Here is a 14,574-nt window from a genome sequence, read left to right on the forward strand (position 1 = left end):
GAGCCTCCTGTGAGGCGCTCTGACAAGTTTGGGGAGCATTTGAAGACCAAGTCACCTTTCAGGCACAGCCGCTGCCACAGCCCGCTGAGGCCCGGGCCTGGCTGTCCCCAGAGATGAGCAGAGCCCACCTCACAGTCCCAGCTCTGGCTCTGGGGGGATGTGGGCCCGCTAGTTGTGGAGCTTTTCATTTTCAGAGTGAATTGGGTCCAAGTGTTAACCTCACATCTTTCAAGTGGTTTAATAAGATGAAAACTACCTAGTTATAGTAAATGCTAGTTAGGCTCATTTAATGGTCCTCTCGGCTGTAGCTCTCGGTCCTGTAGTCTCGGGCAAGCAGTCTTGCCCAGAAAGGTCCCGCGTGATGGCTGGTGGGTGCCCTCGCTCCGTCAGCCGCTGTCCCTGCAGACCCGCCTCCAGGGCTCAGGCTGAGGCTCCGCACCGTGTGGTTTTCAGAGTACTCGTTTTTAAGCAAGTTTTTTTGAAAGCCTTTTTTAAAGTGGTTAAAATATTCTTCCAAAGATTGTTTTTATTTTTAAAGTCAGATTAAAAAAAAAGCTTACATTGTAGCATTTCAGAATGAAGTGTGGAAGTCAGTGTACTTCCCCGACAGTGGTCACAGCCCTTCCTGCGGCCTGCCCTCTCTGGCATCGCCTTAGGAGACCCTGGTCAGAAATGAGGTGTGAGTGTGTTTGCTTTTGTGTGCTGACCTCTGGCCCAGGTCAGCACTGTGTGGGAACGCAGGGCCAGACCCTTAGTTATGTGCAGTATTTTTTTCTTCCTCAAGGTAAGTGAACTGTTGATTGAGAAATTGTCATGAACTCGAATGATGTATTTAATGTTGGCATATGTGAAATAATGTTTCACAGTTATTTGCAGAAAGGAGCGGTATACCGCTGGGCACCTGGACCCAGAGCGCCAGGGCACCTCAGTCTGGGGTTAGGGACACGCACACAGTGTGACCCGTGGGCCCCGAGCCCCAGCCGCTGCGGCCCCCACTGCAAGCAGACAGTTATTGTGATGCTTTGTTTCCTTAACTGAATTAGTATTTTGGTGGACTTCACATTTATAGTAAGTTTTATAATAGATTTTATAATTATCAGTTTTCAAAAATCACTTTATTTATAATTTTTTCAGGAGATAAATCTCCCCCTAAACTTGAACCATCAGATGCATTACCTCTTCCTTCAAACTCGGAGCCTAATTCAGAACCACCAACCCTCAGACCAGTAGAACTCAACCCAGAGCAGAGTAAACTATTCAAAAGAGTCACATTTGGTAATGGGGCACATAGCGCTGGCGCTCAGAGCGCGCTGGTAATCGGACACCCTGCACAGCCCACCCGCGCCCGCGCGGGCGACGCGCCGGCGGCGGCCTCCGCGGGGGCGGAGCCTTCGAGCGATGTAAACAGACGCACCTCTGTTCTCTTCTGCAAATCGAAAAGTGTAAGCCCCCCAAAGTCTGCCAAGAACACTGAAACCCAGCCAACTTCTCCTCAGCTAGGGACCAAAACCTTTTTGTCTGTAGTCCTTCCGAGGTTGGAGACTCTTCTGCAGCCAAGAAAAAGGTCGCGGAGCACCTGCGGAGACTCCGAGGTGGAGGAGGGGTCCCCCGGAAAGCGCCTGGACACAGGTAAATGCTACGCTTGCGCGCCTTCTCTTCTCCTGCAGGGGCCGGCGCGGTCGCGGGGCGCCACCCGTTGTCCTTTCGCAGCGTACTGTCCGCCGTTCTCTCACTTCCCAGATGAGAAGGTGGGCAGTGCAGTTTCTCTTTGCAAAGCCCGAAATTGTAGGTCTGAGGGGCGCCATTGGGGGTGGCCTGGCTGGGTGGTCCTGCTCGTCCTTCCCCCCGAGTGTTCACACCAGCAGGGGCTTCAGAGTATGATGGTCATTTTGCGCGTGCTGTGCGTGCAGGTAAACGGGGCATGTGAGAGGGACGAGCGTCGGGGTGACACCGTGGGGCTCTAGTCTGCGGCGTGCGGGGTGTCCCTTTCTGAAAACTGTGTGGGTGCTGGGCCCTGGGAAAGGGTCCTGTGCTTGGGGCGCGGGCCACACTGCCCAGTCGACTGAAGACCTTTCTGGTGTTTTCTCACTGTTCTGTGCAGCTGTTACATACACGGTGGGTTACCATTTCCCGCTAAAGAAACACTCGAACATGTCGCTTGTTTACCAGTAAGCTCTTATGGCTACAATTGGTGTCCTTGGCTGAGAAGTTCCTGAAGTATCTTCCGCCGTCCGCGTTCATGGGCGCCCACTGCGCCTGGTTTTCACCCTGCAGACCAAAGCCCAGACTGTTGGTGACACTAGCAGGGCTGTTTGTCATCGCGTGTGGCTCAGCACTGGCTATACCTCTGGGATGCTGGGTTCCGTCTCGGACCCCCCCCCCCGCCCCCCCCCTCCCAAGGATGTTTGAACGTGTCTGTCCTGCAGGTTCTTGTCTTGGGCCAAAGCCTGTCTTGTGTTTCTTTGGCTTGTGTTTCTTACTGGTGCCTCTGTGCTGTCTGCACAGGGAGAAGTGTGCTGGCCTCTTCTAACTGCCCTGGTTGTCGGGGCGTTTCTCATCTCCACTGTGAGGACGTGAGGCTGGGTGGCCGCGAGCCGGTCCCAGTCCTGGGATGCTGCCAGGGCAGGGTCAGGTGGCCGTGTAGGGCCTTGCTGCCCGCCCCGCCCATCGCGGGGCTGGGGTCCGTGTGGAGGTGGTTCCCGGACCTTCACGCTGAGCCCATCCTGCACTTCAGCAAGCAGTTCAAGTGCTTTCTCTTTATTGCCAGTGATTCCTTGTAATTTCATCTTAACCTGTGGGAAACTTTTGCACATGTAGTTAATTTTACAGAAATTTTCCACGTCTGTCCTTTTGTTTCCATCGATTGATGTCAGGTTGGAGTTCTTTAATAATTTGCTAAAGCCGTTTTTGTGTCTTTGTAATGCAGGCCTTCCTCAGTGTCGGGGGTTCAGGTGAAGATGGAGGTGGGGCCGCGTTCAGGGCTTGGGCGCTCGCCTCACCGCACTGCGCCTTTCTTAGCCGATTCAGTGGGACTTGTTTTCTGCGTGTTGTGACGCATCCTCACGGTTAGCAGTGGGCGGAAGGTCCCGGTGCACTGTGTGGTGGGCACCAGGGCGGTTCTGCTCCCTGGTCTGGGGCGCCCGCCTGTGCCAGAGCCTCCGACCGCCTGTCTGCAGCACCTGTCACCTACCTGTGGGCCTCCAGCCATCGGTGAGGTTCCACCTACCTGGCGGTCGTGGCTTTTAGGGGCCCCTTGCACTCACCAGACGTCCCTTGTAGAAAGTGACACGGCTGCCCTCCCGCTCTTGGTGTCACGTCCTGGCTTTCCTAGTGCTGAGTGGCAGTCGAATCAGCGGGTGGCCCTGGGGCCTCGCACTGCTGCGCTGCCCGCGGCCGTAGTAGCGCTTGGGCAGGGCGCCGGCCTGCTGACGTTGCCCCCGCGCCGGTTTCTGGCTTCGCCGCGAGCCTGCGGCTGTGCGCGCCGGGACCTCTCGCTCCGAGCTGCACCCTCCGCCGTCTGAGGACGGGAGGTACTCTGAGCTCCCGGTCGCCCCGGACGCTTCGGCGGACTGTCGCTTCGCAGAGCTGCCTGGTGCTCCGCCACGTGTCCAAGCATGCGGCCTCCGAGGCCTCTCCCCGGGTCAGGTGGGCGCTGCTGCGCGGCCCTGCTCCTCCGGCTGTAAGGTCTCGCGGAGCCGCACTGTCTCCTCGATCCTTCTGTGACCGCTGATCTGTTTCCAGCGATGAAGTCAGGCCGGAGCTTCTGCGCTTTTGTCTCCCCTCTGGCCACTCCCGCCGCGTGGTCCCTGTGCACTTGCGGGGCGTGAGTGGCGGACAGAGGGAGCCCTGTGTCCTTGTTGGTCTGTGGCTGCCTCAGTCACACTAAGCCACCTTTTCGCTGTTTTTCAGGCTCTCCTTGTAACTAACACAGCCGGTGGTCACTCTTGGACCCTAATCTTTTTCTCTCAGCTTGGGTGGGAGCTCTGCTGAATGGCCCTTTGGGGGCGCAGGGACCACTGCCCCTGCTTTTACGTAGTTCCTTCCGAGGACAGTGTCAGTTCAGCCATTTTCCAAACAGCAGCATGTGGAAGAGACCTTTCCCATAGTAGTCAGAGCCAGACGTCCCAGAAGGAACCATGGGACCCGCCTCAGCCCTCCTGGTCGATGGACAGACAGCCTCCTGTGTCCATGGACTACTCACGTGGACAGGTTCTGACCCCACCCCCGCTATGCACAGAATTGGGCCTGAAGTGATGGGGGTTCTGGAAGGAACTCGGCTCACTCCCGGTGCCGGCCTGGACAACTGGCGCAAACAGCGAGCTCTCCCTCAGCTTTTCACATCTGCATCCTGGTCTCTGCCTGGCCTCCCTTCCTTCACTTCTCCCCTTCATCTCCCAGTTGTCCCCGTGGGTCATGGGGCAGGGCAGCTCTGTCTGTGGTCATGGCGCCAGCGCCTGCTGACAGGAGCGGAAGCCTTGCCCGTGGGCAGTGAGGCCTCTGTCTGCCTCCTTGCAGCCTGTCTTCCTGGAGCTGGTCTCGGCTGCTGCGGCTCAAGCAGCGTGGTTGGGGTCTTATTTGTTGGGTTTTTATTGAAAGGTTGAAAAACAAAATGCAATTCTGTTGCCAATAGTAAAAATAAAAGTGTGTAAACAGAGTAACAGGTACTCCCAGAGGCTGAGTGCAGTACGGTGGTGGGTCGCGGTGCCCGCCTGTCCCTGAAGCTGGTTCCATCACACCCCGTGTTGTGTTCAGGGTGAGCACTTATGTGCACACTGCGTGGCCCCGCGTGGACGGCAGTGAGCGCAGCCTCTTGCTGGGCTGCCATCCAGAAGGTTCTTCAGGTCCCTGGGAGGGCATGGCAGGTGCGGACCTCGGCTTCCACACCTGTGGGAGCGCTGGGGGCTTCTCGCCGCCAGGCAGTGCGGGCTGTTGAGACTGAAGGGCCAGCCTGGGCGAGCCCCTGCTGATGGGCCGTGTCTTCTGCACGCCGCCCAGGTGTGACCGGGAAGGGGGCTGGGCTGGGTCACGTCTCAGCAGAGCGGGGAGTCTGCGTGTGCCTCCTGAGAAGTGTTGGCATGCCCTGACAGCGCGCTGGGGGACGCAGCTTCCGTGTTGGAGAACTGCGGCCTTTTCCTGAGAGCCGCCTCGTTTCTTCCTAGCGCGTCGACGACTCTCCGCGTCTGTACAGCACCTTGTGCTGCAATAGTTGCGGAGGGGACGCTTTGCGGGATACAGGGCTCTGGTGCTGGCGGTCGCCTGCTGTTTGTGGTGGCCCACGGGCCCACCTCTAGAACCTGCCCCACCGAGTGTCATTTCATGTCCTTGCAGGGTCTCCAAGGCGGCTTGCTGGGCTCCCTGAGCTGCAGCTGGCAGGAAGGGTTTGCACAGGTGCCCCCCGCCTGCCACCACTGAGGAGGGTCACGCCTGAGGGCTGGGTGGCCCCTCAGCTCCGCTGTTGTGGGGCCCTGTTTGGGCCACAGCAACCTCGGCAACTGGGCGTGTCTGCGGTGCCTGCCACTTAGCAGGTGCTCAGTGACATTTCACGGGTAACACATGAGAAACGGTGTAAGTGAATATCTGTCACTCTGGCTGTGTGTGCGCTCTAACTTGGTCCTTAGATGGAAAGGAGATGTGATCATTCTGTCATTTCTCAGATCGAGGCTTCCCCACATCTGAGCTTTTCTTCTTGGTGTCACCTGGTTGGTGGTGTCCCCAAGCACATTGTCGCCTAGTGGGTGTCATGAGTGTGGCCTTATCCTGTGTTCTGGTGCCGGGTCCCCTTTGTCCCAGACGCCGCTCTGCTCGGGCACCGCCCTCAGTCACCCGTCACCAGGTGGCTCTGGTGGGCGACGCTTGCTCTTCCTCTCACTATCCCCAGCGGGTACCACCTGCCGGAGGGACCAGTTGTAGACGCCGACCTCGCTCGTCCCTCGCTCCAGCTCTGCCCAGGTGCTTCTGTGTACCTGTCCCCGGGAGCGGGCCTCACCCAGCGCTTTTCAGAGCCTTCTCGCCGAGGCCCAGCCGGCTCCTGCTGTGCCTGGAAAGGCGCACATGCAGCCTTTGCAAGGAGGAGCGAAGACGGGACCTGGAGGTCCTGGCGTGTTAGGAGCGTGGCGAGGCCGTCAGGAACTGCTGCGCCTCAACTCCGCGTCGCGTCTGTATGGAGTGGCTTCGTGACTGCACGTCCTTGTCACCCACACTCTTCCACGGTGTGTCCACCTGGCTGGCTTATGTCTGCGGCTTTCCCCGAGGATGCAGGTGGTAGCCTCGTGGCCTCGCTGGTGCTGGGCCCGGGTGTGCGCCTGCGTGACTGTGGCCCCTTCTCTCAGAGCTTGATCCTGTATCATGGGCTCCGTCCACCCGTCCGCCCTTCTGTCTGGGTTGGGCGAGCTGTCTCTGACTCAGAGCTGGGTGTCGCTCTGCTCTTGGGGATCCCACTTTGCAAGGGTAAGGCCTCCTGCGCCCTTCTGAGAACTGTTGCCCTGGGGACCCTGGGCGTTGAGATGCAGGGCCTGTCCCTTTGCTCTTTCTGCTTCCCCAGCTGCTGGTGAGTGGGGCTGGAGTTGGTCCTTTAGTCCAGGGGACGATGGGACGCCAGTATTTTCACCATGGTTTGGTAGACACTTACAGAGGTCCAGACCATGAAATGAGCATAACACCCCCGCCGCCTGGGGCTATTGCTTATAAATATGAGTTCTAAGATTAAAAACACTAACTTTTCCTAAAGCCAGTGGTGTTGAGTCCAACAGAAGTGGAGCGAGACGTCTCATGAATTTACTTGCGGAAAACGTGTGACTTTGGTCTGTTCAGGGAGCAGCAAAACCCCGTTCAGTTTCTGCATTTTTACTTCTTAGCTGCCATCAAGGTTTATTCATCTCCCTCATTTAAAAGTAAGTTATACTCGCTGAGAAAATACAGACAGGTAATAGAGGTACGCCTCGGGTATCGTGGGCTCAGTTCCAGACCACCGCAGTAAGGCAAGCCCCGCTCGTTTCGGTTTCCCAGTGCGTACAAGCGTTACGGTGACACTCCGCTGTCGTCTGTGAAGCGCGTAGTAGCATTGTGTCTAAAGAAACGCTACCTACCTTAATGAAAAGAGACTCTGCTGCTAAAAATACGAGAACCGTGATGTGAGCCTCCGCGAGTTGAGGCGCCGCCGTCTTGTTGGGGGAGGGTGGCCTCGGTGCGGGAGGCTGCTGGCTGGTCGGGGCGGCTGCTGAGGGCTGGGGCCATGGTGGCTGCTTACACTGAGACACCTGTGAAGTCGGCCGCGTCGACGGAGCCTTCCTTTTGCCACCAGTGGGTGACAGCATTTTACCCACAGCACAGCTTGTGTAGACACTGGAGTCGGTCCTTCCTCCCAGACCCTGCTACTGCTGTCTCAGCTAAGTGACGTCTGTTCTGAGTCCTTGGTTGCCATGTCAACAACCTCCCCAGCGGCTTCCCCAGGAGTCGGGTCCATCTCAGAATGGAACCTCTGCCCATCCGTAAGAAGCGGTTCGCTCATGAGATGGCAGCAGTTCAGTCCCTTTCAGGCCGCCGCCCGGTTCTAGTTCTCCGCCGTTTCCACCATGTCTGCAGTGACTACCTCCCCTGGAGTCGTGAACCCCTCAAAGTCACCATGGGGGTCGGAATCCACTTCTTCAAGCTCCTGCTCATGTTTTGACCTCTTCCCATGAGTCACGAGTGTTCGTAATGGCACCCAGAACGGTGACGCCTTTCCAGGAGCTTTTCAGTTAACTTTGCTGAGATCCATGAGGAATCATGTCCACGACAGCTGTGGCCTTACGGAACGTCTGTTGTAAATAACAAGACCTGAAAGTCACCACTGCTCCCGGATGCACGGGCTGCAGCATGGATGCCGTGTTTGCGGGCCAGGTCCGCCTCCATCAGGGCTCCTGGGTGACCAGGTGCATCGTCACTGAGCAGCCGTAGTTTAGAGGAGTCTTCCCTTCTGAGCAGTAGGTCTCAACTGGACACTAAACGTACTCGGTACCCTGTGCTGTAAACGGCTGTGCGCTGTCTGGTCCATGTACAGGGCACGGGCAGAGTCCATTTAGATCATTCCTAAGGGCCCTGGGACTCTCAGAACAGTCAGTGAGCACCGGCGTCAACCTAACATCACCCGCCGCGTGAGCCCCGAGCAGGAGCGTCGGCCTGTCCTCTGAAGCTTGGAACCCCGGCACGGACTCTCCTCTCCAGCTGTGCAAGTCCCAGATGGCACCTTCTGCCGATATTGGGCTGTTTGTCTGCACTGGAAACCTATTGTTTAGTGCAACCACCTTGATGAATCCTCTTACTTGGCCTTCTGGATAGCGTGGTGCTTCACTTCGCGTGTTGATGTTATGGACACGGCCTCTCTCCTTAAGCCTGATGAACCAACCTCTGCCAGCTGCAGACTTTTCTTCTGCAGCCTCCTTACCTCTCAGCCTTCGCAGAACTGAAGCGAGTTCGGGCCTTGCTCTGGATGAGGCTTTGGCGAAGGGAACGTGGTGGCTGGTTTGAGCTTCTGCCCAGACTCCTAAAACCTTCTCCACGTCAGCAATAGGCTGTCTTGCTTTCTTAGCACTCGTGTGTTCCCTGGGGTCGTCGTTCATTTCCTTCAAGAACTTTCCTTTGTTCTCAGCTTGGCTCTGTGGTGCAAGAGGCCTAGCATTCACCTGTCTCGGCTTTCGGCTTTCAGCGTGCCTTCCTCACCGAGCTTAGTCATTTCCAGCTTTTGACTTAAAGTGAGAGTCTTACAACTTCATGTGAACACGTGAGGCCGTTGTAGGGTTGTTCACTGGTCTCCTTCCCGTATCGTGTCTCAGGGAACAGGGAGGATGAGGGAGACGGGAACGGCTGGTCGGTGGAGCAGTCAGAACACACAACACTCATCCATTAAGTTCACCGTCTTACATGGGCCGGTGTGTGGCACCTTGAGCAGTTACAGTAGTAACACCCAGAATCACTGACACTTAGCGATACAATAATGAAAAGATTTGAAATATTGTGAGAATTACCAAAATGCGACACGGACACAAATGATCACAGGCTGCTGGGAGAAGGGTGCAGTAGGTGGACGCAGGGTTGCCCCAAACCTTACAAACCTTCAGTTTGGGAAAAACACAGTTTCTGCAGAGTGGCACACGGTGTGCCTGGAAAGCAGATGAAAGAGCCCTGCAGTCTGGTCACCCACTTCAAAAAAAATGGTAAAGAAGGGTTTTAATTTTTAAACATACAGAATGGGATTTGTTTTGGGGCAAAAATATACGTACGCAGCTCCAGCTGTCGTACTGGCAGGAGCCAGGCTGGGCCCGCGGCAGTGGACGCAGGCTGCGCTCACCGCTGCAAGTGGGGTGTCTGCACCCTGTTTCCTGGAGTCCTGATGTCGGTGGGAGGGACTCTGGAGAGCGTGCCTTCTCTGTTGATGGGCACGAAGTCAGGCTCTTGTGGAGGAGATTTGCCTTGACTAAGACACTCGTCAAAGACAGATGACGCGGTGGCGTTTTGCTGGGCTGCTTGGGGGCTCTGAGTGCAGTGGGCCGAGCCCACGGCTCCTCCCCATGGGCTCGGTGCCGATGGGCCCGCACACCGCGGGAAACGGTGTGTCGGTGTCTCGGTGCTTCTGTTTGAAAGCATTTCACGGTGTCTTTGAGGTGGTTGTCAATACTTTGTTTTTGAAAGGTTTTTCTGAAACTGAGACTTTCCCCACTTGAATCTCTACTGCATGCAGTCACTCTTGGTGGTGCCAGTCCTTAGCGAGGTGGCTCCACCCGCCCTGGACGGGCCTCCTGCTGACGTGGCTCGTCCTTGGCGTGGCCTGGAGGGACAGGTGTGTGGAACCCACGCCCGGGGGCTCTGATGGTGCCCTTTGTTTGCCTTTGTGGGGCCTCCTGAATATTTTGTCCTTTTTCAGAAGAGCGTCGTCTTCACCCTGCTGTTCCCTGAACAAGCTTGATTTGAACTTTCTGTAATTTTGTTCCGCACGTGTTCGTGTGTCCCCTATGTCGTCGGCCCTGTGCTGGGTGCTGAGGTTGGGGTATAGAAATCGAGGTGCCATCTGACTGTGCCCACGGGCCACAGCGCGGACGCCCGGTGCGGAGAGGACCGTCACTCTGGCCAGCGACCTCAGGTGCCTGTGTGTCTGTTGCAGGTCTCACCAATGGCTTTGGGGGTGTGAGCAGCGAGCAGGAGCTGGACGGCGCCCCAGGCCGGAAGGCCACCCCCCGGCGTCGCTGTGTCTCCGAGTCCAGTATCTGCTCCATCAGCAGCCCTCTCTGTGACACCAGGTGGGCGCCTGCCCGTCCCCCACTGGCCTTTGGCACCCCCGGGCCAGGGCGCACTCTGACCTTGGGGTACTTTCCATGTCCCATGTTGATCGGTTTTGTAGAATTTAACTGGAAATGGGAAACAACTACATGAAAACAAATAACAGCTATTGAATGTGTAGTTGGTTTACACTTTCCCCCCAAAGTCTTGCCTTCACTGACGTGATGGCGAGCAGAGGGCAGGCCACTCTGTGCCCAGGGCCCCGCGTCCGCGGGCTTGTGGGGCACGGCTGCTCCCGCAGGTGGAGTGGTGGGGACAGGCCGCTTCTGACCACTGCGCTTTTCCCCCTGAAGCTTTAGTGCTCCCAAGTGTGGCCGCGGCAAGCCTGCCCTGGTGCGCAGGCACACGCTGGAGGACCGCAGCGAGCTCATCTCCTGCATCGAGAGCGGGAACTACGCCAAGGCGGCCCGGATCGCGGCTGGTGAGTCCCGCTCAGGCCGCCGCCTCCGGCCCTGCCCCGGCCCGGACATCTAGAAGGCGTCATGCTGGGCCCTGGGTGCCCACGGTGGAGGCTGCAGCTGCCTCTTCTCCCTCAGGAGCGAGGCGGGTGTCGGGGCAGATAAGCCTGCAGGCGGGGTCCTTGCAGCCACTGCTGGCCGTGGGGGAGTGACGGTTCTGTCTGCAGCTGTCGTGTCTTGGGGGACAGTCTGCTCCACGTGGTTTCTGGGTGCCAGACACAGGAGGCTGCCCGACGTTTGTTTAGGCTCAGTTGTGATTTGTAGCTGAACCAGACAGCAGGGCTACTGGCATCCATAGGAGGTTGGGGGTCAGGTGGGGGCTGAGGCCAGGAGGGAGGCAGCCATGGAGGGCTCGGAGCGAGTGACACCCTTGGCTACGTGCAGAGTGGCCTAGGGACCAGTGGGCCCTCGGGCCTAGGACTTGGTGGGCTACAAGTAGAGTTGGGAAAGGCCCCCTGGGGGGCGGGTGTGTGGGGCGGGGGTGGGGGCAGAACATCTGGCACTTTGGAGGGAGCCAGGGCAGCAGTTTTGAATTTGGGGTGTCGGTTGCAGAGATGCACTGGGGGCCCCTCTTTGGAGGTTGGCATGGGGGGGCTGAGCAGGGGAGAGATGTTGGGGACCTGGCGGTCAGAGGCTCTAGAGCTGGGAGGGGCGACAGGGTACCCGGCCCTCAGACGCACTCGGGCCAAGGGCAGGCACAGGCCACTAGTGACCGTCCTGATGTCACGGGGCTTTGTGTGGGGGCGACTCCCGCCAGCTGGGTGGCCTCGAGCGTGGCCGTGGTGGGCGTCCTGCTGTCCTGCCCATGACGCACGTGTGTCCATCCCTCTCTCCCCAGAAGTGGGTCAGAACAGCATGTGGATTTCGGCCGACGCTGCGGCCTCCGTCCTGGAGCCCCTGAGAGTGGTCTGGGCCAAGTGCAGCGGCTACCCTTCGTACCCCGCCTTGGTGAGCCTGGGTGCTGCCACCCCGCCGAATGGGAGGGGCCAGGCCGTGTGCCCCCAGGTCCAGAGCTGTGGGCACCTGCCCAAGGCCTGCGTGCGGGGTGTTGGGGTGGGTGGGGCTCCTTGGAGGCCACCTCACGTTGGGGCCCAGGACTCCCTTGGGGGCGCAGTGTGAGCATTCAGGTGTGTGACCCACGTGTCGTCTCCTGGCAGATTATTGACCCGAAGATGCCACGTGTGCCTGGCCACCACAATGGGGTCACCATCCCAGCCCCGCCGCTGGATGTGCTGAAGGTCGGCGAGCACATGCAGACCAAGGCCGATGAGAAGCTGTTCCTCGTCCTGTTCTTCGACAACAAGAGGAGCTGGTGAGTGGCGGCCGCGCGCTGTCCCCTTGCCTGTCGCCGGCACGCCTGCGCCTGCTGTCAGGAGCACGAGTGTGGCCTGGAGTTCTGGGGATGTGCGCACAGCCAGGCCCACGGGACGGGACAAGCGCTGAACTGTGCCAGTCAGGCCCCGGGTCGCGTCTCTTAGCTGTGTGGGGCCCCGCGGTCCTCAGCGGCCTCCGATGGCCCCAGGCCCTGGCTGGAGTCGGGGAACTTGCCCCACAGCACTTGCCAGCGCCGAGCGCTGGAGCTGATGGCTGCAGGCGGTCCCAGCATAAGTCCTGCCCCTCAGAACTGCAGCCCGTCTGTGCCCGAGGTGTGTGGTGTGGGGCGGCCGCTTGGGCACCCGCCAGCACGGGCACGTGCAGCTGAGTTGTGTTTGTGCATTGGACTGTGTGGCCCTTGGTGGCCACATAAGAAACGAGTGGGAGGCTGGTGGGGCCTCCAGGACGCAGTGGCCCCTTGAGAGTCGTTGTGGAGGAGAGGAGGTGACAACCTGGTTTTCGTGCCTCTCTGAGCCACCGGCCCCCGAATGGGGGCAGGAGAGCTGGGCTGCGCTCCCCGCCCCGCGGCCCCCAGGCTGACCAGGGCCGCCTGAGCTGCCTGGGGGGTCTCCCGAGGGCCCCGGTCCCACCCTGGACCCCGCAGTGCCTGTAGTCACTCAGTGGGTTCTGAGGCGTCAGGTCGTGTGTGAAGCATGTGGGAGTCCCTGAGCAAGCAGGTCTTACTGTCCCCACCTTTCTCCTCCCAAAAGGCAGTGGCTCCCTAAGTCCAAGATGGTTCCCCTTGGCGTTGACGAGACGATAGACAAGCTGAAGATGATGGAGGGACGGAACTCGAGCATCCGCAAGGCCGTGAGGGTCGCCTTCGACCGCGCCATGAGCCATCTGAGCCGCGTGCACGGCGAGCCGGCCAGTGACCTCAGTGACATCGACTGAGGCCTGCACGCGGCCCATGCGTGTGCGTACGCTGTACATGTCTGTATATTGTCAGAACCTAACTTATTCTGGTTTCAGGCGCGGCTCTCTTAATTCTTTTCCCCAGGATGGGGAGGTTTTGTTTCCAAGTTTCTACGAAACCCTCCCCGCTGGGGCGCTCTGGATGGCGGTGCGTCTTCCAGACATGACTGTGTTCCTCACAGGTCACACCCGAGGGTGCTGCTTGCGTCACTTTCTTTGATCCGTAGCTTTTTTTTAAAAGACTTTTGAATGTTTAATAATTTTGTAAATCAGACTCTTTACACAGAGTACCACTTATTTAATAAGACGGGATGTAAATTTACAATGACAAATGTGTATTTTAAGAAAGAAAATGACATTATTTTGAATGGTACTTTGTGGAAAGAGGTGGAGAATAAATTTATGCCGTTTGCATCGCCTGCAAATCACCAAAAACACTCCGCCCCCCCGGAAGCCGGTGGGCGTGTCCTCGGGTGTTGCTGTCCTGTCCCGGCCACCGGCTGCCCACGGGGTGCCTGTCAGCGGGTTATTTATTGTAGAAAGTGTATCCACTTGCTTTATAATGAAAAATAAATTTGAAAAAGTATATTGATATGCATTTTTATACAGGCACATAAAAGTTCCACTTGCTTTGGGAGCGGGGTATGTGGGTCGTGTAAATGACTCGGGCTGTGTGTTCTTTGATTTTGTAAGTTGTCATCTTTTGTTTACAACGGGGGCTTTTCTGTAACTTGTTTTAATTTAGAACTTTGGTAGCAATAGAAACTTTGGATACGTTTTTGTATGGTACATGTGATGTATATAGAATTAGTACTTTATTTTTATTTTTAAGAGGTAAAGCATTATGTTAGGGGAAAAGGTAGGGTGGGTTTCCAAAATTGCATTTTTTATATTAAAAAATAAAGTCAAGATTTGGACGGTGTGGCCATTTCATTCCTGCATCACTAGAACGCTGGTCGGGTGGGCAGCCTGGGGGCTGGGGAGGGCCAGGGTCCCTGCCCACTCCATTCGCCAGCTTGAGTCACGTGACACACCTACATCTGCAAATTGTCATGGGATGGCATTATTTATTATTTTACCTAATCATATTTTTATTTTAAAGTGGTAGTTTGAAATTTTTAATTGTTTTTTCTTTTCAGTCTCCATTGTAACATCTCCACAGAAACTTGAAAATAAAATGTCTTCCTTTGATAGTTTTGTCCTGTGTCTGACGGACGCTTTCTCTCTGCTGTGGTCCCCCGGGACCACTGACCCTCTGCAGGCGGGCGAGCCCTGGCTGTGGTCTCCGCGGGCGTGGCCAGCTGCTGGCGAGCCCTGCTGGGGTCCTGTGGGCAACAGGACGGTGACATCATGGTCTGAAAGGGGCTTTTTGCTGGTGGCTTCAGCTGGGGGCCTGTGACAGGCTGCAGGGGAGAGCCTGGGCCTTGGGGCTTCCGGGAGGCTTCTGCCCACCCCACGAGTTGGCACGTGCTGCTCACTCCCTACCCGGGCACTGCCAGGTCATCTTCCGGGAGCG

General features: G+C 57.4%; 1 protein-coding gene across 3 annotated transcripts in view; it reads left to right on the top strand.

Annotated features, from left to right (window-relative positions):
• BRD1 (bromodomain containing 1) overlaps positions 1-14,214 on the top strand; it is a 45,880-nt gene extending 31,666 nt beyond the window's left edge. The window contains exons 8-13 of one of the 3 annotated variants that reach the window (XM_033116532.1): positions 1,525-1,629; positions 10,136-10,271; positions 10,605-10,732; positions 11,608-11,717; positions 11,927-12,081; positions 12,854-14,214. In XM_033116532.1, coding sequence (XP_032972423.1) covers positions 1,525-1,629; positions 10,136-10,271; positions 10,605-10,732; positions 11,608-11,717; positions 11,927-12,081; positions 12,854-13,037 — 818 coding nt within the window. In that variant the 3' untranslated portion in view covers positions 13,038-14,214. Of the gene's footprint in view, positions 1-1,134; positions 1,630-10,135; positions 10,272-10,604; positions 10,733-11,607; positions 11,718-11,926; positions 12,082-12,853 lie in introns of all 3 variants that reach the window. The other 2 variants (XM_033116531.1, XM_033116533.1) reach the window with 2 other exon arrangements.
• Positions 14,215-14,574: the final 360 nt, after the last annotated feature.

Source organism: Rhinolophus ferrumequinum, chromosome 10, assembly GCF_004115265.2.
Source record: "Rhinolophus ferrumequinum isolate MPI-CBG mRhiFer1 chromosome 10, mRhiFer1_v1.p, whole genome shotgun sequence".
Taxonomy (NCBI): Eukaryota; Metazoa; Chordata; class Mammalia; order Chiroptera; family Rhinolophidae; genus Rhinolophus; species Rhinolophus ferrumequinum.